We start from the raw sequence: 26,508 nt of genomic DNA on the forward strand, positions 1-26,508 counted from the left end.
CTGGTCGTATGTGCTGTCGTTGTGTATGTTATAGTGCACGTTTTATAAGATGGATGTATCAAAAGTCGAGGGCCTGAAGGCACCGACAGTGGCAGGAACGCCAAATGTTTTCCCAAGCTTTTGGGCCGATAGCCAGTTTTGTTCAGCTCTTTGCGCTGACAACGACGCAACCAGTGCTAACTCATATAAGTAAATTAATGAAATATTGTTAGGCCGATGTAAGGACGGATCGATATATGCACACAAATTACATCAAATCAATATAAGCTAAGCAGCATTTTTCTGACATACTCGGCCTGGCTTGCCGTGATATTCTGAGTTAGCAGCCTGTGTTTCATCCGGCTCTTACCGGAGTTACTCCCGGCTCATATTGCTATGATTTGTCATAAGCACAGATTAGAGAGGCTGGCTGTCAGGCTGACAGGAGGGGGGGGGGATGAGGAGCTGAACTGCTTGCTGGAAGAGTCAAAACCTCTCGACCTGAATGCGACCCTACGTCCCTGGCATTCCGCACGCAACGGTGTGCTTATTTACTTCTAAACGCTCTCATCAAACCTCGAGTTTCTCCATTCGCTCATTTCGCCGCGCCACACAACACCACCCCCACGGGCCGGAGTCAGCAAGGTGCTGCGCGCGGCACATGCTCGAGCCTCGGATCGTTCGAGAGAGGCCGGCGCTGCGGCGGACCTGCGCGGCGGCCGCTTGGCGCTTGCGTAAACGTCTGCGACCCACAGGTCAGGCCGCAGCCTTGGCGGCCGAGGCGGCGGCCGTCGACATTCGGACGGCGCCGGTCGACCGGGGACGGCGGCCACACAGCAGCCGGACGCGGCGACCCAGGTGAGCTACTCCCACGGCGACCGGGCCCTGCCGACCGGCCGCGTCCCACTGGCTGCAGGCCGTTTAAAAATGAGGTCATGTTGTGCCAATCAGTGAAGCCTTTAGTGGCATTAACCACCTCAGCTGCATGCACATTTGGTCTCTGCCGAGCGTCACTGACACATTCACGGCGAACAAAGTTGTTTCTCTCATCAAAGAAGCGTTCCATGCATTAGGGAGAACTTCCACACGGGTCAGACCAGCAGCTGTTGCACACGGAGGTGCAGACAGAGAACCCCGTAGCCGTCAATAACAACCCTTTGATAATAATCACGTGTTGAATGGCTGTGGGCATGAAGGACCCCGCGATCTGGCGAGCAGAGTTACCTGCAGTATTGAGGTGTGGCTATATTTGTGTTCACCTATCGACGGTCTTCTACGTTAAAAGGTTTTCTGGTCGCCTCGCCACATGCGTTTCAAGTAAGCCAGTACTGTGCTAGACAAACACGCAGGGAACAAAACGCACTTTTTCTGAGCGATGTACACTCCCGTGTTCGTGGAAGAATGGCCCACGAGCAGACGGCACTGTGCGAAAAAGCTCTCCTCGTACATCGCAACTGGCAGCGGCGGAGCTGCACTGCACCTCGCGCGGGATCACGTATTTGATGCGTGAAAGTCTGGGCTTGAGGCAGACACTGAGCGCGGTCTGAGCGTGAGGCAGACACTGAGCGCGGTCGGGGCTTGAGGCAGACACTGAGCGAGGTCGGGACGTGAGGCAGACACTGAGCGCGGTCTGGGCGTGAGGCAGACACTGAGCGCGGTCTCGGCGTGAGGCAGACACTGAGCGCGGTCTGGGCGTGAGGCAGACACTGAGCGCGGTCTGGGCGTGAGGCAGACACTGAGCGCGGTCTGGGCGTGAGTCAGACACTGAGTGCGCTGGAGCTGGGGCCTCCTCCTCGACATATCAGGCCTGGGAAATCATTAACAGCGTCTCTTTCTCAGAAAGAGGCGTAGATAGTTTATCTAACCAGATCTTATACACATGTCCGGCCCAGCTGCCAACGGGCGTGGGCGTGGTCGCTCTGATGGGTACCGTTAATGACGGCAATAGTAGTTTAGATCTTCTGGTCTTGTACGAACTGCCTCTCGATGGCATTCGCTCAAATGGGCAAAGAGTAACATACGTGGCGAACGAGTGCACTCGGATAATAAAGTGGAGCGCCTCTCGGGTGAAATGGTGACAAAAAACTTTCAGTATCACTGTGATCGGGAGCGTTTTGCCAGCACATCATCTGCATGCCCAACCCATGCCCAGGTCCGGTCGACCATCACGGACAGCGGATTCATTGGACGGGTGGAATTTTGGGACTGGAGTGTAATGCCGAGGCTGGATGCTTTTCCCTTTTTCAAATATAATCATTAGTGCCAACGATGCTGAAGGCAGCTCCGCCTGTGTCTACCTTCGATGATCTCGTCACGAACGTCCATGAAATCTGGGATGATTTGTGGGCTATGATGAGACTTACCCTCCTTGTTTGGGGAGAACTCTAGAGAGCTTTGGGAAAACTTGAGAGGAACGTAGGGAGAGATCTGCTGCCGTCCCTCGCCCAGCTACCATGCTCATTGGCCACACCAGCTTTTTACGCCATAACCTCTTGCATGATGACACCTGACCCAACATTGGACGCACAAGAGTATAAATGGCGGCCTAGACCATCGCGACAAACGCTGCATAAATTTTGGATATCGACTTGGTGGTTCTGCGCTCTGGTCGGCAATAAGGGGTGTTTTTACAGACCCAATGTCTTTTGGCACCGGCGCATCCACGCATCTAACGCTATTATACACATTCCGCGCCATCGTCGGTTGCCGCCCGCTGGTTGCGCTAAGCCGTAGATTACCGTGCGGCATTCCTAAAAAAAACACCGCTGCTCAGAAACCAGAAAATCTAGGAACATATCTTTTGTGTCCAGACACGCACAATGAATACAAACACGCCCAATAGACTAGCGAAAATTTACGCCCCATTGCGCAACATGCCGGAAAGGTATTCTCAAACAACCTTAAGGGGGTCGCATTGAACCTTCCCCTTCAAAGCGAGGGTTAACATATCAACATAACCCATTGAATTAAAGGGTCAGATGCATTGAAAGGTTCAAAGGATTAAAGCAGAGTATCTTAACAATACAGCAAACAAACTTCTGCGTGGAAAAAAGCGCCGGCACAAAAAGAAAATGGGAAAACAAATGCAAGCAAAGTGGCATATACGATGATTTCTTCAACAACACTTGATAAAATGACACGTATTGCCCACTCTTCGACCAAACAGATTACAAGGAATCACAGGAGGCCAAATTTACTTGCTTTTCACAGTTGGAAACTTACACGATTTTCCAAGATAAAATAGTTCCATTTGGCTGCCTGGAGAATCGTGCAGTGCTCATGAGCACCAAGCTAGTGTATTTGATCTCATATCATTTCTTATAATTTGTTGCGTCAATGTGTGTAAATTGTGTGCCATTTTATCACGTGTGTACTGAGAACACAAATTGTGTATATGCTATATACGCTGGCTGGCTTCTGTCGTCCGCTTTTTAGTTGTGTATTTTAATTACGTGAGTAAGGTCGGTGACCGAACGTCCGTTCAAAAATGCTTCTTACTAAGCGGCAGTGACGTGTATGATTACGGCACGCTCAACCTGCCACCATTGAAATGAGCCATTTTGGTTATTTCTCGTTGGTTTTTGGTTCGCCGATTTAACTACACTGAGCATGAAATCAATCGCACATGTACAAAACCATCTTAGAGTAATTGAATGAAACAACACATTTCGATGAGTTCAATACAGCGTACCATTAACCATGCATCGACTGGGATGTCTAAGCTACACCCCGAGCTGTTGAAAGATTTTGCTTCTACTTGCCTGCGAAACCAACCGATCAGTTCGCCGATTTAAGCCACAGTCCGGATGGTGACATTCCGTTTTTTGGCGACGATGACGTGGCTTTCACCAATGACCTCAGAGCCCTGGCCAAGTGAAAAGATTCTCATTCACCTGCGATTACTCGCAAGTTGTGGCTTAATGACAAGTTTGAATGCCGAGACGCTTCAACTGGGCCTGCCCAGTGTGCAGGTGTGCGTGTTGGTCTACTTTACTGGCATAACTGGCAATAGGTCAAGGTCTCACTTTGGTAGATAGGGATCAGAGAGGCGGTAGAAGCAGATATCTGGGTCCTCTAGAGGTGGTAGAGGTGAAAAGAAGTAGAGGTGGGTAGAGGTCTTTGGTGGATAGACCAATATGCATTGTCACATATGTCTGACGATCTGAATAGTACCCGGGGGTCAGCATGAGCAGGGGTTTCAAGCTATTTACCCATAACATGCAATAGCTCAAAAATCGGGTCAGACATAGAGGTCATGCAAGTTCCAATTCCGCACACGGAGATGCGCATCAGCTTGCATATTTGTTAGATAGAATTACGTCAGTAGCTCACAAAACCCATCCATCCCATACTAATGGCAATAACCTGAGTTATGAGGGGCTGGCATACTAGGTCAACCTTCTTAACCCCTGTGCATGTGATATCACAGATATAGCACGGCAGCCCCCTGGTAGCAAATGCGGGCATATAGTAAACGAATCGTTTGATGCATTTCATGTACATCTTAACGCACAATTTACATGAAATAACCTGGCATACCAGAGCAAACATTAAAGCAGGAAACATGCGAGTGCGGTAGCGGCAACGGAACAGTATCCTTCTAGCTTTGCGAGGACTTAGACATCAACCCCATGGCACTACATGATAAAAAAAACATGAGTAAGCATCGCGTTTTCACCGGGATTGCCTCAAGGTGTCGTTCGTCACTGCGATAGCACTGTAAAATATAATGTCTTATCTATCTATCTATTTATCTATCTATCTATCATGTCTATATCTATCTTGGACAGGGCTCAGATCGCAGGAAAACATCACTTTCATCATATTGTGTCGCTACATTATGAAAGCAGGAAAAGACTATTGACCTTAATGAGTAACTAACAACTAAGAGGAAATGGCTCGAACCCTGATGACTTGTTGCTACTTTTTATTGCTGTTTGAACCGTTAATCATAAGTGATTTGTCGCTAAGACAGTAGCTTTAGCCATATTCTTTGGAAAAAACAGGAGAATTGAGATATAGTTAGGTTGATATTTCGGCAACACGCCTTTCTTGAAACAATGGCAGAAGTGAATTAAAAGTCGTCTGCCGATGCTCCCACTCGATATTTCAGTTTTTTAAAATAGCAAGCCACAGTTTTTACTGGACACCAACATTCAGACAATTAAACAAAGCGATTGCCAGCCATTACCAAAATACAGTGTCTATGTAAGAATTAGAATGCCCGGACATACGTGTGCATGCAAACAAATTCAAACAACTAGGCACCACGCATCAAGCTTCATTCGAACATGCAAGCGAGCTGCAGTAAACAGGCATCCCACATCGCGCACCAAATATGCATGCTAACGATTTCCATTGAACAAGCATTGCACATCACGCGACAGGCGCCACGTACACACGTACACGATTTTAAGCAAGTACACATCACACATAGAGGCACATATCACGTTCGCATAATTGGCCATGATGAGCCCTGTCTGCTAACATTTGGCCGCCGAGTTTTTGTAAGAAAACGTTCACTTATTTTCCTCTTTGGGCGGTCCTGCGCTCTGTAGATGACTTTGAGCTCTAAAAGGGGCATAGGGTTCATACTTCCCTCGATGTCAGCCTGAGCGTATTTGCCAAAAAATGGTCACCAAAAAGAGTATTCCCTGTTTTGTTTTTAGCGTCTCGTAGGTGTTCATCATATCTAAAACGAACAGGGCACATAGACTCCCCGACACAGGTTATGTCCCTCCCCTGTTTTTCACACAGTTTGCACTTGATTTCGTAAACCACGGTTTCTTTGCGTGCAAGCCCTTTGAAACCCAGAATTGCATAAATGCATCTGTTGCCACCCGGGCACTTAGGCTCCGAGATGAAAGATTTCACCAGAGACTTTTGAAACTTCTTGTCGTTTTTCCAAGCTGTGCGTACGCGTATAATTCGTAACATGTTCGATAGGGTTCTAAACAACTCATCAAGTAGTAAAAAGGAAAGAAAGAGCATACAAAACATGGGTTTTGCTGTTGGGTAACGGATATTCTCCGCGACTTTTAGGTAGAATGTTGGAAGAAGTAAAAAAGTCTAGGGCGCGTCGGGGGATGAGTGGTAGGAGGCGCGAACACGTCCAGTCGGAAGACGGATTCTTAACGCTACTTTACAAAGATGAGCATTTTCTTCCCCTGATCCCCTGAATCCCTGAATCTGAATCTCTGAAGCCCTGAATCCCCTGAATGTTGGTGTCCAGTAAAAACTGTGGCTTGCTATTTAAAAGAAACAACAACTGAAAAATCGAGTAGGAACGTCGGCAAGCAATTTTGAATTCACTTCTGCTATTGTTTTGAGAAAAATATGTTGCCGAAACATCAACATAACTATATCTCTATTCTCCTGGTTTTCCGAGGAATAATGCGAATGCTACAGTCTCATCTATGTGACTAATGTTCCTCGCTAATGCACTGAACAACTTACGTGATTTGTCGCTTCTTAAGCAGTAACAAAAAACTGAAAAGACTCAAAATTTGGAACCTACGATGGTGTTTATGGCCTCATTTTGTCGCCGCCCATGGCGATCTAGTCCTAAGAAATCAACACCGGATTGCCCTGATGCTCATGTCTAATTGCAAACATGTTAGGTTAATGACAGTATCTGCCTGGAGGTTTTGCCACGTAGCTCAAATGGGTAGGAGGTGAAGCGAAGAATTTCCCTGGTGGTAACAGTCGTAGGTTAACCCAATCTCTCCAATGAACATTCGATCTCTAACATGGGCCACGCTGGGCGAAGCCATTGACAGTCCTTATCACTATAGGCCCATGTCTTGAGATAGGCAGAATTCGGCTTCAGAAAGACAATGACTTTGAGTCTCTGGTACCGTGCTGTTTTTGTCAAATGCTAAGCCGCATCAATCTAAAAACTCGGTGAAAGGATTTCTACTCCCGTGAGTCGCAACATAAATACCAGGATTGAAGCGCCATGGTGACTTCACTGTCTATGCGCTGGTGCGCCTTTTGTCTACAGCGTGATAGAATAACCATTCGAACCCAAGGACTAGGAACATCGACCAGGCGCAGACCGTCACACTACCACGTACCGGCGTGCTTTTCTGCGACAGTCTGACATCTGCGACACATCGGTGAACACCACGGGGATGATCTGAGTTTTTCGTCACCGCGCATTGAGAGCTCACGGTGGTATTTGGTATTTAAAGGTGGTGCTCGGTGCGAATCCTGCCACCCATTTCCAAAATCAGAAAAAACTCGCCGGCAGTCTCTCCATCAATTTTCCACCCACAAGAGCGTTGCTTGTGGTTTTTCATCGACACATTAACTCAAACAAGGACGGATGTCTGAGCAGCGGACCTAAGAAAGTATTCAGAACAGCTCGGAATAGTCCGGTTGAGCTTAGCATAGCACTAGTTAGACTTAGCATAGACTGCGAACAAAAGCACGAAATGAAGCCTTTAACTGCCGTCAAAACACCTTGCCCTTACCGAGGCCGTCGCTGAAGCACCGCAGTAGCACACGCTCTCTTTGACGTGTGCAGCACCGCGTCGACCTTATCGGGGGCCAGCGTGACTTGCGTCCTGTATGGATAGACCAATCCGTATAGGCGCAAGGTCGTCCGCGTGCACTCTATCGGAGCATTGCTATCAGCAGCCGGTAGGACCGTGTCGAGCTGCTACAGACAGCAGGGTCACAGCCACGGGTGCCAACGGGCAGCCTGGTCTCGCCAATGTTTAACCAACACCAACGACAAAAAATCAACAAAAACCGCTAAAAGGTGGCAAGAGCCAACCTGCTTGGGGTCGGGGAGGGGTCAGGGGGCGAGCCCATCCCCAATGCTTTCTCCGCGGCCCACACTTTGAATGCCAGTCACGGCTCGTCGCAGCGGCGCCTCTTAAATGCAAATAGACCAATAAAGGTATGACAAATAGGGTCAAACACCGCGGGATCCAAGCCACGCAATTGCGATCACGGGTCCGCGGCACTGTCAGCACGCGCCCTATGTGGCATATCATGCTCACCGCAGCAGCTGTCAAGATCGGTGGCGATCCGAGCGGTGCGGCACTGGGAGAGCTCGGCACCCCTCCATCGTGCGGTGGCGATCCGAGCGGTGCGGCACTGGGAGAGCTCGGCACCCCTCCATCGTGCGGTGGTGATCCGAGCGGTGCGGCACTGGGAGAGCTCGGCACCCCTCCATCGTGCGGTGGCGATCCGAGCGGTGCGGCACTGGGAGAGCTCGGCACCCCTCCATCGTGCGGTGGTGATCCGAGCGGTGCGGCACTAGGAGAGCTCGGCACCCCTCCACCGTGCGGTGGCGATCAGAGCGGTGCGGCACTAGGAGAGCTCGGCACCCCGTGCGGTGGCGATCCGAGCGGTGCGGCCTAGGATAGATCGGCCACCCTTCCATCGTGCAGGTGGTGATCATGAGCGGTGCGGCACTAGGATGAGCTCGGGCCCCCCTCCATCGTGCGGTTGGCGTTGCTTACGGTCGCTTTGACCGCCATCCGCCATATCGACACATCGTGGCGCTGATTTATTGCTGCGTCGTTGGTGCGGTGAAATGTGGTGATAGTTTTAGCAGGCAGAGGGTCTAGCGTCCTGTTTCACATGTAAAAACGACAATTGGCTTGGACAATCTCCATCCAATTTTCAATCAACCTCATGCACAGTGGGAGTTAGAAATTATGAAATATATGGTGAGGTCAATAATGTTAACCTACCGGCGAAGCAACGGAGTTCTAGGTAGGAAAACTCAGGCCCTTTTTCCAGTCAATGCCCAGAGGGTACACGGTAAACTTTTGGAATAATGACCACAGAGTTCATTTGCTGACAGCAGTCGACTTTTCATATGACATGAGGTATTGGTTAAATGACGTTATCAAGCAAACATTAATTTTATTGTCAAAAATCCACGGCTGTAGTCATGATCACGGCTCGAAATGTCGAGCTTTGACAATAAAACTAGGAGCTCGAGGGGTTTCTCGCTCATGTTTGACAATTCTTTTGGTATTTGGAGCTCATTGTGGCTCATTCGAGAGCTTTGGGTCTGGAAGGGAGTTGGCTCGAATCCTGTAAGTTGGATGCTCACACCCATCGAGCAGAAACTGGGCCCGGTCACTGACACCAACGTCACTGACGAAGTCGTAGGCAGCAGCGCACTTGCAACAGTAAGAGCTTGCGAAAGCAAATATTTCTGTCGTGTTGCCCTCAGACAGTGTTTGATGGACCGGTGGTTTGAATTGTGTTATTCTTCCTAGAATTTTTTGCACAGTGCCGTGACTGGCGTCAATTTGGGTTGCGCTTTTACTAATTGACCTCGTTTAGGTTTTGAGTAGAGTGGCTGCGACGTTTCCAGTGATTTCTTCGGAATGTTTCGCACATTTCTGCACTCAGGGCCTCGGGTTAGGCTATCAACACTGACCTCCCCAGAAACTGTTTATACATTTTTCTGATGGTTTTGTGATCGCGTCCCAGCGCGTAACAGACGTTGGAGATGGACAAGAAAGCGCACTCGGCTGCTCTCATCGAACCTGTTTTGTATACGTGTCGCACTATACCTTTCAGGGAGTGCATTTCGAGGAATGATGAACACCATGTCGATTGAACCCACATTTTGCATGCATTCTAAAACGTTATTCACGTGTTGATTAATTGGTTTTGTGTCCTGCAGTGTTCAAACGAAGGCAGGAAACCTTTGAGCCCGCCCTGTGCACTCAATGGGGCTGATTTGGCACAACAATCCGCTGGTTATCAATGGCTGATTTTGTCACGATGAGGTCGTTAGACTGCTTGCTGCTCAGCTGTCGCGCCAACTGCGATCGGTCTGGTGCTCTTGACTGGATGACGGAGCGTGGCGGCGGCCCTCTGCCGCCCATCGAGAGCCCTCTCACAGCGGCCGGCGAGAGCTATTTCCATCAGCGGCCAGCGCGAGCCATGAGAATGGCCTGCCGCCGCCGCGTCACCGACAGGCGCCGCTCTCACAATGCGGCCAGGCCGGGCCCACTTGTTGCTCGACCGGCCCGGCGCGCCATCACAAAAGCGCGCGGATGCCGTCACGACTTCAATAACCCATCTCAATGGGAAACGTAAACGGGAGGTGATGGGGCCGAGTTGATTGAGCGCGCCGGCAGCGCGGCTGTTTACGGACGCGGCGGCGGGCACGCGCCCCTCCCCCAGGCCGGTCATCGGCGCCCGTAATTCGGCCCCGGCCGGCGCGCGTGCCTTGCATACCCGCCCACCAGCGGAGCCCCGCCGCCGCCCACCGCATGCCCCGCCACAGGGAATATGACGGACCAGCGGCCTCGGCGCCGTCGCATGGCACACGGCTGGCAGGGCTTGCTTAGCAAATTTCGGTTTAAGTGAATCAAAAGAAATGATGCCCTTCATCAATCTCGTTAGTTCTTTGTGATCAAGACGCCTACCTCAGAGGCAAGTTTGGGAAAATGACACGAAGGATACCCTCGGGTTTTGTACAGCCGCTTTTTTAAACACACACCGCTGGCAAATTTCAAAGTAATTTAGTGTTGGAAATGTATGGCGGTAATTGGTACGAAATATAAAGAAATCACCGTGTTAAATTTCAATCACCAAAATGCCTGACATCCTTTTGCTACCTGGTGGGTGGTTCTCTTCAGTGTGTCGAGTGTCGATGCTGTATTGGGCCAAATGCACGTTGCACCGGCATGGGCCGGACCGGCAGCGTGTTGAGCTGACTCAGGGCTGCGCCGGCCTCCTGTCGGGCCGACAGCTGGTGCCCGCCGTCAGCTGGCGGCGGCCTGATGGACCACACTGAGTTCCGGAGGCGGGGCCGCCAGATGGTGGACTACATCGCCGACTACATGGAGACCCTGCATCTGCGCCGGGTCACGCCAGACATCGAGCCAGGTGACGCCACTCTGCACCGTTCGCGGAGCCGTGGAGATCAGATGCTGCTGGTGCACGACACTGCACTGGCGCCGAGACGTAGGGATCGGATACTGCTGGTACCCGGATACTGTACCGGCGCTGAGCCTGTAGGATTCACAGATACTGCTGGTTACACGACCTCTGCACTGGCGCGGAGCCGTGGGATCAGCTTACTGCTGGTACACGACTCTGCACTGGCGCCGAAGCACGTTAGGGATCAGATGCTGCTGGTACACAACACTGCACTGGGCGCCGGGAGTAAGGATCAGATGCTGCTGGTACACGACACTGGCACCGGCGTTTTGAGACGTAGGGATCAGATGTTACTGGTACACGAGCCACTTGCAACTGGCGCCGAGGACGTAGGATCAGATGCTGCTGGTACACAACACTGCACTGGCGCCGGGATGTAAGGATCAGATGCTGCTGGTACACGACACTGCACCGGCGTTGAGACGTAGGGATCAGATGTTACTGGTACACGACACTGCACTGGCGCCGAGACGTAGCGGTCAGATGCTGCTGGTACGCCACTCTGCACCGGCACGGAGATGTAGGGATCAGATACTGCTGGTACACGATACTGCACCGGCGCTGAGCTGTAGGGATCAGATACTGCTGGCACGGCACCCTGCACGGTGCTGAGACGTAGGAATCAGATACTGCTGGCACGTCACACTGCGCCGGCACTGAAAGGTAGGGATCAAATGCTGCTGGTACACGACACTGCACCGGCGCATACTCGCAGGGATCAGATACTGCTGGTACACGACACTACACCGGCGCTTAGACGAAGGGATCAGATACTGCTGATACACGACACTGCACCGACGTTGAGACGAAAGGATCAGATACTGTTGGTACGCCACATCGCACCGGCACTGACACGTAAGGATCATATACTGCTGGTACGTCATACTGCACCGGCACTGAGACGTAGGGATCAGGTACTGCTGGCATTTCACGCGGACACCGCAAACGAGCGCTGTCCAGGAAAAGTTGTGAAAAAGGTCAAGATGGAAGCAGTCCCTGGGCCCGCGGCAACAGGAGTTCGAGAGATGTCAAAGGTCGCAGGAGGCTTCAGGAGAGGTCGTGAGTCTCTGCCGTTAGGGCGCAGGGAATGCCGCGAGATGCTCCTAACATAAGCTTGTGATGCCTCCCTTCAGAGAACCCATAGAAAACAGAGAAAATCGTCTTGCAGAAAAGCCAACACGACAATGAGGTATAGGGACATGATAGCCACGTGAGTGATGATCCATCGTCCTCAGCTACGTGTCTTTCACCTGGCGCAAGTGACTAAGTTTCGGAGCGCATACATGTACCGTTTTGTTTGCTATTGCTGGCAGGATACCTGCGGGATCTGATACCTTACGATCCACCAGAGCAGAGCGACACCTGGGAAGGAATCATGAAAGATCTGGAGAAGAAGATCATGCCTGGGGTAAGCAGAAGCAGAGCATGAACGCATTGGTTGTTTTTTCAATGATCGCCCCGTGAGTACGCACTGGTCGCCGGTGTTGTTCTTATATTTGGCGAGGCCATATGGCTGGGCATCGTTTGCACATGATTTTCAGGTTTTCTTAATTAGATACATCACTCTGTTTTGCTTGATCTGAGCTAACTTACGGAGCATGTAAGTACGATTGGATGTCACAGTAAATCCTTAAAAAGTATGTTTTTGCAGATGTCATAAATTTGCCGATGACTTTGAGTTGCCACCTCGCAAAGAAGCATCTCGAAAGTCGTCTCTACTATTAAAAAAGACCAAAAACGCAGAAAAGCGGTGCAAATATACATTGACATCACAAAATAGAAGACTTATCCATGGGCGCACGCTCACGGCCTCGTCAGGCTGCAGACACACAGTGCCAACCTCATAGACGTAAGGACGAGGCCCGCGCTGGGGATCGATCCCATGTTGCCACTGCGAGACATAGCCGACCGGTGCTGTCCTGTTGCCAGATGGTGCACTGGCAGCACCCGCAGTTCCACGCCTACTTCCCGGCCGGCAACTCGTACCCCTCGATCCTGGCCGACATGCTGTCTGGGCTCTGCGTCGGCTTCTCTTGGGTACGTGCTACTGTTTGAGCTGGGTACTCGCACCAGCTGGTTTCCGAGCATGCCTATTCGTTCGTCAGCCGCAGTCAGATGCGCGATGTCTGCTCGCACGTCCCGCGTCGCGGTTGGGTACATGAGTAGGAAGATCCCTTGGTCACGAGATGTCTATCCCAGCAGGAGGCGCCATTGCTCCAGTCCTTGCATGGACTGGTGACAGGCTGGGTCTAGGGACAAAGGAAATATTGTTAGTCAAGGGGCTTGGCCTAATTTTCTGGTGGTTTGAAGTTCGAAAACCTGTGCATGACGCAAGAGGCGTAAATCAAATATTGGTTACAAAAGAAAATGATCCTCTTTCACTTTTCTCATCTGGACATTGAGCTTTCCATTGCAGAAGGAGCTGGATCTCCCCACAGCAACGCTAACGACATGACGTATCATTCATAGTAGATATAGCCATCCAGATATGGGGGCCAGATGTGGGAGCGCAGGCATGTATGTGAATATAGCTATCAATATATCAGTAAATATTGATATGTCAGTCAGACTTGGGACCATTTCTCTGCATTCCTAGTCTTGTCTTGGGCTTAGATCTGGCGGTTATTTCAGCATGACTGGAAAGACGACCAACCACTAACGTATCTCCCCCTCGCCAGCCGTATCTCTACCTTACCAGCCGTGTCTGTGACCTCGCCAGACGTGCCTTGACCGTAAAGCAAGGGCCCACCGGCCACATCTGGGACGAAGCTCCGACACACGAGCCCGCCCTGGAACGGGCTGTGTCGAGCCTCAGGCGCGTGAGCGTCTTCACCAGGGCTGTGTGTGCGGCGTTACAGGCAGCCAGTCCGGCCTGCACAGAGCTGGAGACCATTGTGCTCGACTGGCTGGGAAAGATGATTGGTCTGCCCGACCAGTTCCTCTCCTTCACCGAGCACAGCATGGGAGGCGGGGTCATACAGGTCAGAGCATGTCGCCCGCTCCGGCTGACTGTAGTAGTACATGATGGTGCGAACCAGCGATTTTATATATTGATTTGTCACTGCTCTATGAAATCAAGGGCAGCAACGCACCGACGTAGGCAATTGAATTCATTGATTCATTTTTGGCAATTGAATTCACATGATTTATTCCCCAAATGAGAGCTACCCTTCCCTTCCGTTTACCTGGAATCTTGTCCTGAAAATCGTACTTACGGCACCGATTTTGCATCTCGTTGTCATACCCGAAAATAGCCAGTACATGCCCTCACTATATGCGCTTTACACAACCAGCTATGCCCTCATAGCCAACAATCCGCCTGTCATAGCTTTCTCTAGTTAGCCGGGCACCTATGTTTGACAGACGTCAGCCAGCGAGTGCGTGCTGGTGTCGTTGCTGGCGGCACGCGCCCAGGCCATCCGCCAGCTGAAGAAACAGCACCCGGCGGTGGAGGAGGGCGTGCTGCTCTCCAAGCTGATGGCCTACTGCTCCAAAGAGGCGCACAGCTGCGTGGAGAAGGCGGCCATGATCAGCTTCGTCAAGCTGAGGATTCTGGAGCCGGACGAGCGCTTCAGTCTGCGGGGCGCCACGCTCAAACAGGTCGGTCCTGCCGCAGAAAGGCCTCAAACACACCGGCCAGGTCAGGCGTGTGGTGCCACCGTACAAAGGCCTCAAACACACCGGCCAGGTCAGGCGTGTGGTGCCGCCGCACAAAGGCCTCAAGCACACCGGCCAGGCCAGGTGTGTGGTGCCGCCGCACACAGAGCCACAAAAACACCGGCCAGGTCAGGCGTGTGGTGCCGCCGCACACAGGGCCACAAACACGCCGGTCAGGTCAGGCGTGTGATGCCGCCGCACACAGGGCCACAAGCACACCGGCCAGGTCAGGCGTGTGGTGCTACCGCACACAGAGCCACAAACGCACCGGCCCGGTCAGGCGTGTGGTGCCGCTGCACACAGGGCCACAAACACACGAGCCAGGCCGAGCTTATGGCTTGTTCAGTTTCCGCAGCTAGGCACTGACACAGGCCAGCTGACATGCACAGAAGGCCGCTGAAGCTGGTCTGTGGTTATGCGCCTAAGAACGAATGCAGCAGGTCAGCCAGCCATCGGTTGGAGGCCCGGCATCGGCCAGGAAACGGCCTTAGGTTTTGTCTACAAGCAGCGGCCGGCTGTCGTCACACTCCGGTCAGATTGTGTCTTTGTGGCGGCACATTTAACTTTCATTTATCAGGGCTATGAGTCATAAACTTTTCACTAGCTGGACGCCGACATGAAGGAATTTAGAAATTAAGGAAAATAGAGGGATTTTAAAGCGTATATACATCACAAATTTGGCGTTTCGTGGTTTCGTAGTCGCCGGGAGCAGACTCCAACTGAATTCATTTGGGAAGGCGAACAAAATAACCGGGGGAAGAGTGCATAGGCTTTTGCTTGTGTTTTTGATAGTTTGCGGCTGATTTGAATGCATGCACCTTGAATGGAAGCAGTAGCACAAAGGTTAAAAAACTCCCTGCCCCACCCATAGCGTCTCCTGTACATTAGCGGTCGATCAGCCACTGGGCCACAATAAGACGTGTGCCAGCACTCGACTATCTCGCGCGAGAGCATGGTATAAGTTGCACGTGTTTCCAAAGGATATCGGCGAGCTTACCTCGTTTCATAAGGGCTCACCGTGACCCAAGGGCGGCGAATGGTGCAGCACTGTCGTCTTAACCAGGATCCTTCGGTCCTCTTTTGAAGTCTAGTCGCTGAGGGCCAACTTCAACGTTTATGGGTGGCAAAAGTTTCGAAATTACCTGCCAGTACGCTGCAAGACACGGACGTGTGGGTACGTGGACGGCCCGAGGTGTGCTGCTAACGAGTTCATAACTTATGCCGGCACATCATCCAACCGTTCAAAACTTTCAACCCTGGATATTGCTGATACCTGGAGGCTATAAATGAACACATCCTGCAGTACGTTCTAACAACTTTCACCAAGCACCATCAAAATTGACCAGCACAGATAGCACACGGCGTGCATCAATCGCGTGAGGCGTGAGCCTTATGTTGCTATGACCTGAATTGACTCTGGACGAGGTCAGGGAACCAGTCTAGAATCAATCTGACAGAACGGCACCATGGGCCTGGTGCCATCCTGACCTGACCTGACCTGGGCCGCCTGACCGGGCCGCAGGCGATGGACGAGGACCGCGCCGTGGGTCTGGTGCCGTTCTTCGTGTCCACCACGCTGGGTACCACCTCGTGCTGCTCGTTCGACCAGCTGGACGAAGTGGGGCCTGTGTGCAAGGCGGCTGGTGTTTGGCTACATGTGGACTCGGCCTACGCCGGCAACGCCTTCATCTGCCCCGAGTTCAAGCCGCTGATGAAGGGCATCGAGGTACGGAAGCGACAGTGATGCGCCGCTGCGTCCACTCGGGTTGTGAATGCTGTTATCCTGAGTCGCCTCCTCTAGAATCCGAATCCTCTAGAATCCTCTAGAATCCGTTATCCTACCGTAGATTCGGCGCAGCAGGCTGCAGCGCCGGCTACGATGGCGGCTACATAAGCCGTTTTACGATGCCATGGCTGTTTTCGGGCCTGGTTCAGCAGGTTCTTCTTTTGCTCGTTTTCTAGATATGCGATAGGCATTGCTTTGCGCATAACGCGTTTAAAAAAATCAAGGTTTTGATATTTCGGTTTACGTTTAGCCATGCGTGGGAGGGATGTGGTTTCGAAAAGTGAGCTGAGAGGGAGGGTTGAACCGTGGCAAATAATGGAAGGTACCTCAAAATTCGCCAGCATACGGTTACTCCCCGGATTAGGCCCAATTTTCTCTCAACGTTGGGCGAGAGGTGGGGGAGGGGGAGGGAGGACTGAGGCCCCAGTTGGAGGGAGGGAGGGGAGGGGGGACTGAAACGCCCAACTGAATAGGAAACTACAACCCTGGTGCGTGTTTTTTTCCTAAAATGATAAACACTATTTGCACCATCGCTTAAGTATCCTACAAGAGCCAGGTCGTGTGTTTTGCTGGGCGTGTACTAACATCATGCGTCACCTTCACATCACGCGGCATACAAAGCTTGTGTAGAGCAATGATATCCTGTAGATGGTGTCGTAATCATTTGCAATTTTCAGTACGCGATGTCATTCAATATGAACCCAAACAAGTGGATGCTGGTAAACTTTGACTGCTCCACTATGTGGTGAGTATTAGACTGTTCCCATCAAATAAGGTGATGAAGGTCTCTTAGATGTGTATGAAATATTTCCGAGATTACTCTAAGATCTGAGATGAATCACTGAGTGTTCCGAAAAAGTAACTCGAATGTGGTGCACATTTTTATCCATCGCCTTTAACAAAATATTGCACACTTCTATAGCCATCATATAATAGTTTTATCAATATGCTGAACAGCAATATCTTGCGTTGTGTTGTCTGCTTGCACATAATGGTGCGTTATCTTGCACGAAATAACGTACGCCCCAATCTTCACCTTCGCACGTACTACAGCACAAAACCCTGTCTGTGCTTACTTGCGTTCGTGCGCGCGCCTACATGGTGTGTGTGTGTGTGTGTGTGTGTGTGGTGTGTGTGTGGTGTGTGTGTGTGTGTGTGTGTGTGTGGTGTGTGTGTGTGTGTGTGTGTGTGTGTGTGTGGTGTGTGTGTGTGTGTGTTTGTGTGTGTGTGTGTGTGTGTGTGTGTGTGTGTGTGTGTGTGTGTGTGGTGTGTGTGTGTGTGTGTGTGTGTGTGGTGTGTGTGTGTGTGTGTGTGGTGTGTGTGTGTGTGTGTGTGTGGTGTGTGTGGGTGTGTGTGTGTGTGTGTGTGTGTGTGTTGTTTGTGTGGGTGTGTGTGTGTGTGTGGTGGTGTGGTGTGTGTGTGTGTGTGTGTGTGTGTGTGTGTGTGTGATGTGTGTGTGTGTGGTGTGTGTGTGTGTGTGTGTGTGTGTGTGTGTGGTGTGTGTGTGTGTGTGTGCGTGTGGCAGAGTACGGGAAGAAGAACAAGTCTGAGCGCGCTCCTAAGTCAGATCACCGTCGCAGATGGACCAAAGGTCTATGACAGGGGTCCTGTTCGGTAGGGCTGTTATTATGTTCGGTTGGGTTGTGTGTTATGTACATCTGCTGTTATATCCTATGTACCCAGTGAACTGACGGCCTGCTCCACTGCTCGGTGATTCGGTGCGATCGGAGTGTTCCTCACAGGGCCGCAGTCGTTGCCTCGGAGGGACTCTGTACGACACGGCACGCACGAGCTAGCCCAGCGGGGGGGGGGAGGGAGGGGGGGGGGGGGCAGGCGTTGCACTCCGACCCATCCGGTGCGGGTGTCAGTACGGTCAGGGGCTAAGCGAAGCACGTATTACGGCAGCGGTTTGCACGCGGGAACGCTGTCATCTTTAATTTATGTGCAATCTTTCCCTTCTAAACCGTTAATCGAGAAGCAAATGGGCGATGTGTTGTAATGAAGGCCTGTTCTGAAACTCTACTAATAGGTGCGACAAGTCCATGAAAGCGGGAGATGGATACCCATGGACAATGGTGGGGTCGGTGCGGCCGGGGTCGGTGCGGCCGGGGTCGGTGCGGCCTTTATTCCTGTCACGGAACAAGCGCCCCGTGCCTGTTCGTCCTGATCACGGCCGCGGGCATCCCTACCTTTCTCTGGCATAGTGCAGCACACCGCTCTTGCTTGGACACTGCACCGTGCGACACCCTTGTGCTGACGGTAGGCATGACGCAGCCCGCCCCAACCATCTGGCTTTTTACCATTGGGTTCTCTGTTGTTTCTTTTACCGGTGCGAACCCAAACGAGATGGCGTGTTCAGATGATGACGGGATAGTGATCCAGGAGAAATGTATTCCACTGTGACCTAGATATTTGATGAGAAATCAACGAACATTTGTCTCCTCGTGTCAGAGCATCCAAAACCTGATTGATGGGTGGATCCAAAGTATGTCTGAGATCTTATATCGAACGGGTGGTTGTGAAATTTCAGATTCCTAGAAGCGCCGGTGTACCTGGGTAGCAGTGTTTAAACAGAAATATATGTGAGCCCTCAGTGTTTAAACAGAAAGACACGTGACAGGAGTGGGCTGAGCCGCAGTGCTTAAACAGGAAAACACTTGACAGGAGTGGGCTGAGCCGCAGTATTAAAACAGGAAAACACGTGACAGAAGTGGGCTGAGCAATGTTTAAACAGGAAAACACGTGACAGGAGTGGGCTGAGCCGCAGTATTAAAACAGGAAGACACGTGACAGGAGTGGGCTGAGCAATGTTTAAACAGAAAAACACGTGACGGGAGCGGCCTGAACAAAGTGTTTAAACAGGAAGACTCGTAACGGAAGTGGGCTGAGCACAGTGTTCAACAGGAAGACACGTGTCAGAAGTGGGCTGAGCCGCAGTGTTTAAACAGAAAGACACGTGACGGAAGTGGGCTGAGCCGCAGTTTTTGAACAGAAAGACGCGTGATGGGAGTGGGCTGAGCCGCAGCGTTTAAATACAAAGACACGTAACGGGAGTGGGTTCGCCGTTGAAGTCCATTGAGCCTGACAGTGACCGAGATACTACCCGCCACGGATGAAAATAGTCCCGCCCTGGCCGCACGTATCCTTCTTTTCTCTGATGAAGCCAATAGGAATGGTTTCGTTCGATGCACAAACGCACTAGGAGTAATGTGCAAAACAACGTCACATTTACTGCCCAGACATCTCGGCTATTTGGTTTGCTGGAGCAGACCTACATTTTCCAGCGTCTGAACTCGGCAGATCGTGACCTGACGTAACGTTCAAGACCGGTCACGCGCGAGGTCAAGAAGTCAAGTATGGGCGATTACTGGTCTGGGCACGCGGTCTCTCGCGAAAGGACGGCACCTGATCGAACGAACGAGCGTCGCTGACTGGAGGCAACACGCCAGTAATTTTCCAGTGGTCACGACAACCTGGAATGGGAGCGGTGATATCCTGGCTCATTGGTATTCTCGACTGGAGGCAGACATGCGTAGTCGCCTGACGGGCAGGAGGTCGACGCCCTGTTTTGTCCCGTCTCGTTTATGCGGCATCGACTGCCGTCGTTTTTACGAGCGAGCCTGCGGGACGTGCGAACCATGCCTGCCAGCTGGTATCTGTGTGGCTTCAGCGTGCTGATCCGGCCCGGCCCAGCCTGTGACAGATTTACAGCACTGCAAGCACCGGGCTCGCTTCCATGAGATCTGCAGCCACAAGAAGCACAATTCTTTAACAATTATGCCTTAATATTTGCAAAACGCTGAAGCGAACGCTGTCTGATCAGGCGGTGCATTTCTGCAATGCTGCCATACTTCGACTGTCATGGCCTTGAAACCCATGTAAGGTTAGATAAAGTGAAATATTTGAATCGCAAACAAGTCAAGATCGCGGGTTGGAGACAGGTTCAGATTTGGGCAGGCAGGATGTGAGGTCACAAATAGGTGCTATCCATGTTGACGGGGACGAAAACGGGCATTCACACCGGCAAAGTGTGATCCGTGTGTGGATTTTTTTTCAAGCGCGGTGTTGCGCAAACCTAGATTCGCCCACTCTCGGGTGTTTTCAAGGATTTGTGCCAAAACTTGGTATCCGGAGCAGGAACATGTATAAAACCCGCGATGGAGGTTGGATTAACGCACTGCCAAATGCCAAGCGACCTCAGCACCGTCCGACCCACGGGTGCGCCATTGACAGGCAGAGGCGCCGCAAGTGCCGCTTCTTCCGAAGTCGCCCTATAATGCAGCACGCTGTGGCTTAAACCAAGGCGGACCGGACCCTAAAAGCCTCATAGGCTCGTAGCCTTAAATAAATTATTACCGATTTCCCCCTTCGCCCCTTCCGTCACACCTAGAGCCATGACCGGTTGGTGGTCTTCCATAGGGTGAGGGATCGCTTCAAGCTGACCCAGGCCCTGGTGGTGGACCCACTCTATCTACAGCACAACTACTCGGACAAGTCCATCGACTACAGGGTAAGCAGCTGTGTCCGTGCCCCGGCACCAGGGTCATTCGGTTGTACGTCATCACAAAATACGCTACAAATCTAACTGCTATCTCAATCGTGTACAGATATTGGTCAAAACACAAGACGTAAGGGAAAGAGGAGGAAGGGGGACAAAAAGATAACCAGGGAGGGAAAGGTGAACATAATGACGCATCCGCTCTTGTATAAACAACGTGTGTTTTCCGTACAATAAAAGGCGTTCATCCGTAAAAGTGCTATGAGTCGCGTGTCGGCCCCCAAATCAACTTCGCTGCTGCACACTATCATCGTTGACCTATCAAGACACCATACGACTTACGATTGGTTAGGACTGGGCTGCCAGCAGCTCTTATCATGATTCACTGGAGGCATTGATTTTCATCCTCCGTATTAAAAACTTCTCCCTTTTCGTCTATCCGCAAGAATCTGACAGTAAACAACAGGTAAACCTAGCCAGAAAACATTTCCTCGGCGCTCTGGGATAACGGCAAATATGGAAGCTTCATGTCGGGCTGTTATTGCCAACTGCCGCCCTGCGGGTCCCGCTGACCGTGACTGTTATTGCCAACTGCCGCCCTGTTCGTCCCGCTGACCGTGACTGTTATTGCCAACTGCCGCCCTGTTGGTCCCGCTGACCGTGACTGTTATTGCCAAATGCCGCCCCAGTTGGTTCCGCTGACCGTGACTGTTATTGCCAACTGCCGCCCTGTTCGTCCCGCTCTGACCGTGACTGTTATTGCCAAATGCCGTCCAGTTGGTTCCGCTGACCGTGACTGTTATTGCCAACTGCCGCCCTGTTCGTCTCGCTGACCGCGACTGTTATTGCCAACTGCCGCCCTGTTGGTCCCGCTGACCGTGGCTGTTATTGCCAACTGCCGTCCAGTTGGTTCCGCTGGACCGTGACTGTTATTGCCAAATGCCGTCCAGTTGGTTCCGCTGACCGTGGCTGTTATTGCCAAGTGCCGCCCAGTTGGTTCCCGCTGACCGTGGCTGTTATTGCCAACTGCCCGCCCTGTTGGTTTCCGTTGACCGTGGCTGTTATTGCCAACTGCCGCCCTGTTGGTCCCGCTGACCGTGACTGTTATTGCCAAATGCCGTCCAGTCGGTTCCGTGACCGTGACTGTTATTGCCAACTGCCGCCCTGTTGGTCCCGCTGACCGTGACTGTTATTGCCAACTGCCGCCCTGTTGGTCCCGCTGACCGTGGCTGTTCTCACCAGCACTGGGGCATCCCTCTGAGCCGCCGGTTCCGTTCGCTCAAGCTGTGGTTCGTGATACGGAGTCACGGCGTGGAGGGCCTGAGGCGTTACATCCGCGAGCACGTGCGCCTGGCCAAGCGCTTCCAGGGCTACGTGGAGCGCCACCCCAAGTTTGAGCTCATGAACGAGGTCAAGGTAAGGGTAGGTGAAGTGCTTATCACCCCTTTGTTATGGGAGGAGTACGAGAAGCAGATCGCTCTCGTCGGGCCGTGGGCTTTAACGCTTTGGATAACCGTTATGTGTTTTTAGTGGGGGATCTTTAAAGAACGAATGTACTAATGAAATTTCATGTGTCTTCTCACACTGATCCTTTTATTTCAGCTGGGTCTGGTCTGCTTCCGCCTCAAGGGTTCAAATGCGCTGAATCAGAAGCTTCTGACCAACATCAACGCCTCCGGCAAGCTGCACATGGTGCCGGCCTCCCTCAACGACATCTTCGTCATCCGCTTCTGCGTCTGCGCGCAGAACGCCACGGACAAGGATATCTGTGAGCGTGTACAGCCTGGATTAAATACTGCAATGAGGGGATGTTGGGACGACGTCAAGTAAAATATATTTTTCTATAACCTCGTTGACAAGCCTCCATGGGTTTTACAAGCACACGACTTTATCTAAGTAGAGGAACACGCGAAGAAACTGAGCAATGTGGATTGCAGCATTCCAGTAAGAGCCCAAGCTCTTGCAACAAGGCGACGTCAAGTATTCGTGAGCAACGGACACAGTGTGTATTGTACCGACACATATTTTCTTATTTCTTTCACTGCAGTGTACGCCTGGACGGTGATCACCAAGTTTGCAGAGGATCTTCTGGCAGAGGAGAAGCTCCTGCCGGACGGCGCGCTTGGAGAGGTAATTTGTCGTCAGGAACCTCCATCCTTTTCCGAACAGAATAGTGAGCATTTTATCCTACTTTCCATGACCCGACTAGAAGAACATTGTCCTCACTAATGCCATATGAAATGCCTTTTTATATCACTAATTACATTAATTCAGAGCTCATACAGCCAAGTTCATATGTGGTTACACTCGCGAATACACTTACACTTGCACACACGCACACACACACGCACACACACTCACACACACACACACGCACACACACACACACACACACACACACACACACACACACACACACACACACACACACACACACACACACACACACACACACACACACACACGGATTCGCGCGCACGAATGCACACATAACAGCCAGACGTAAGTACCCGTACGTCCTCAAGCACCCAGTCACTTGACATGCGTCCGCCTCAGGCGCTGGTCGATGTGAAGACCAACGGCCCTGAGCAGATCTACACCGACCTGGCCAAGAAGAGCCGCGATGCGCTCAAGCATAAACGGTCGTTCTTCGTGCGCATGGTGTCCGACCCGAAGCTGTACAACCCGAAGATCGTCAAGACGCTGCCGCGGACGGACACGAACGGCACCGACTCGGACAGCGAGCCGGCCGCCGCCGTCCGCAGTCCCAGCCTGTGAGTCGGGGCCGTTCGCGAGTCTGGTGCAGCCGCATATGTGGTACGGTACGGCCCGGTACGGGCCGCCACGACCTTTCTCGGCCCGTGCTCTGCTCTGGTCGAGCTGGTTCCAGTCGGTCTGACCCGGACGTGCCCTGTCTTCCTTCCGACACCCTGCCACTCTGCCGGGCCTGCTTTCTTCCGACGCCTGCCGCTCTGCCGGGCCTGCTTTCTTCCGACGCCTGCCGCTCTGCCGGGCCTGCTTCCTTCTGGCGCCTGCCGCTCTGCCGGGCCTGCTTCTCTCCGACGCCTGCCGCTCCGCCGGGCCTGCTTCCTTCCGACGCCTACCGCTCTGCCGGGCCTGCTTCCTTCCGACGCCTGCCACTCTGCCGGGCCTGCTTCCTTCCGATGCATGCCGCTTTTCCGGGCCTGCTTCCTTCCGACGCCTGCCGCTCTGCCGGGCCTGCTTTCTTCCGACGCCTGCCGCTCTGCCGGGCCTGCTTCCTTCTGACGCCTGCCGCTCTGCCGGGCCTGCTTTCTTCCGACGCCTGCCGCTCTGCCGGGCCTGCTTCCTTGTGACGCCTGCCGCTCTGCCGGGCCTGCTTCCTTCCGACGCCTGCCGCTCTGCCGGGCCTGCTTCCTTCCGACGCCTGCCGCTCTGCCGGGCCTGCTTCCTCCGACGCCTGCCGCTCTGCCGGGCCTGCTTTCTTCTGACGCCTGCCGCTCTGCCGGGCCTGCTTTCTTCCGACGCCTGCCGCTCTGCCGGGCCTGCTTCCTTATGACGCCTGCCGCTCTGCCGGACCTGCTTCCTTCCGACGCCTGCCGCCCTGCCGGGCCTGCTTCCTTCCGACGCCTGCCGCTCTGCCGGGCCTGCTTCTCTCCGACGCCTGCCGCTCCGCCGGGCCTGCTTCCTTCCGACGCCTACCGCTCTGCCGGGCCTGCTTCCTTCCGACGCCTGCCACTCTGCCGGGCCTGCTTCCTTCCGATGCATGCCGCTTTTCCGGGCCTGCTTCCTTCCGACGCCTGCCGCTCTGCCGGGCCTGCTTTCTTCCGACGCCTGCCGCTCTGCCGGGCCTGCTTCCTTCTGACGCCTGCCGCTCTGCCGGGCCTGCTTTCTTCCGACGCCTGCCGCTCTGCCGGGCCTGCTTCCTTGTGACGCCTGACGCTCTGCCGGGCCTGCTTCCTTCCGACGCCTGCCGCTCTGCCGGGCCTGCTTCCCTCCGACGCCTGCCGCTCCGCCGGGCCTGCTTCCTTCCGACGCCTACCGCTCTGCCGGGCCTGCTTCCTTCCGACGCCTGCCACTCTGCCGGGCCTGCTTCCTTCCGATGCATGCCGCTTTTCCGGGCCTGCTTGCTTCCGACACCTTGCGCTTTTCCGGTCTGCTTCCTTCCGGCGCCTGCCATTCAACCATTCTGCTTCCGTCCGACGTCTGCCTTTTTGCGGGCCTGCTTCCTTCCGACTTCTGCCATTCTGCCGGGCCTGTCGTCATTCAGACGGGCGTGAGAGAGTTACTATATGAAAGCCTGAAGCCCTTACCATTCAGTTATTACGTTCCTAGACTTATTTCTGTGGCACATGCTGACTAAAGAGAGACCAGTAATATGGTCTACGACACACGTGCTTACGTTATTTGCATTGCCAAATTCATCCAGGATGTATCGAAATTAAGCTCTGTCGTATATCAGTTCTGGGCTTTGAAAAACTCTTGCAAGATTGTTTGCGTATATTTTTGTTGTAGATTTTACAGTTGCTGTGCATATTTTGAGTGTCGAAGACTGTAGTTATAAATCACATATTTTTACTTTGCAAAGCTGCGTTATGCGATTATCCCCAAACATGTACGATCAACGCCGAAAATCTACGGATCTCTTTTTTGAAAAAAAATTGGCTGCAGGTGGTTTCATACGCTGTTGAATGATTTACTTGCTTGCTTGGTGCATGATCTTTTCTAAAACAAAGTCGAAGATACATGGCATCCTCCCGTTGGTTCAATTATGAAAGAACCCACATGCCTAAAAAATATGCCTTAGTGATCCAACACGCTTTTCTGGGACGGAATAGGGCCCTTACACCGAATAAAGTGGTCCTTTCCCCAGCAGAATAAAGTGTGTGGACTGTGTTCGATGTGACTACGCGTTCTGTTCTTAACGGCTTACATATTCCGACAAAAAACTTCAGTAACCTCTGCGCATTGGGCTCTCCTTCTTGATATCAGTATTCCTGAGCTTTGTTTATTTTCCATCTCCAGTAACAAACATCGCGCAGACCTAATTCCACAAATTTATACACTAATATCATGAATGACTCTGCAACTCAACATGTGGAAAAACTGATCAAATATGTGACTTCTTCGACGAATTCCTTTGCCTATCATTGTCGTTTCCACATGTGTCCAATGGCGTTGTCCAGCAACAGCAGTAGATCCGCATGCGCGCCTTCTGTTCGATGTCTGATCGCGAGACGGATAATTGTTGCGCGTTTTGACGTATTTCAAACTCTCGTGACAGTTTTTCTGCTTTGCCTCACGTTTTTCACGCGTGCGAAACATTTTGAACGCACGCCTCGCTAGGAGTCCTTTGGTGGCGAGCAGGGCCGCCTGCACTGCTGCTCGAAACCGCATGCCGGGTCTGCTCGGTCGGCTGGCGCGCCGAGCGGGCGCGTCGCGTCTGCCGCGCTCCGCCCGCTGACGCGCCACGATCGCCGCAGCGCCGCATGGAAGGCTGGCGCCTCGACGCCCGACCTGGCGCTGCCGTGCGGCGCAGCGCGCGGCCAGCCGGCCGGCGGCCTCGTCTTCAACCCGTTCATGCTGCTCGGAAGGCGCACGCTCAGCGAGTCGGCCGTGCTGAAGCTGCCGTCGCCGGTGCTGGAGCACCAGCCACCCGGCGCAGAGGGCGAGGTGTGAAGCG

The 26,508-nt window shown here is 52.6% G+C and overlaps 2 protein-coding genes across 2 annotated transcripts in view; one reads left to right on the forward strand and one right to left on the reverse strand.

Moving 5' to 3' along the window:
• The window catches only part of LOC119096749 (L-galactose dehydrogenase), a 35,761-nt gene extending 28,274 nt beyond the window's left edge, over positions 1-7,487 (reverse strand). Inside the window, exon 1 of the mRNA XM_037219663.1 lies at positions 7,455-7,487. The gene's annotated coding sequence lies outside the window, so the exon portion shown is untranslated. The remainder of the gene's footprint in view (positions 1-7,454) is intronic.
• Positions 802-26,504, forward strand: LOC119096674 (tyrosine decarboxylase). The gene is made up of 14 exons (XM_037219567.1): positions 802-837; positions 10,715-10,851; positions 12,219-12,313; positions 12,835-12,942; positions 13,764-13,886; positions 14,269-14,505; positions 16,085-16,288; positions 17,026-17,093; positions 20,768-20,858; positions 22,089-22,262; positions 22,449-22,614; positions 22,894-22,976; positions 23,403-23,620; positions 26,420-26,504. The coding sequence occupies exons 2-14, from the start codon at positions 10,746-10,748 to the stop codon at positions 26,502-26,504; spliced, it is 1,758 nt and encodes a 585-aa protein (XP_037075462.1). The 5' UTR covers positions 802-837; positions 10,715-10,745.
• The last annotated feature ends 4 nt before the right edge of the window (positions 26,505-26,508 follow it).

Source organism: Pollicipes pollicipes, unplaced genomic scaffold (assembly GCF_011947565.3).
Source record: "Pollicipes pollicipes isolate AB1234 unplaced genomic scaffold, Ppol_2.1 Scaffold_4295;HRSCAF=5057_pilon_pilon_pilon, whole genome shotgun sequence".
NCBI lineage: Eukaryota > Metazoa > Arthropoda > Thecostraca > Pollicipedomorpha > Pollicipedidae > Pollicipes > Pollicipes pollicipes.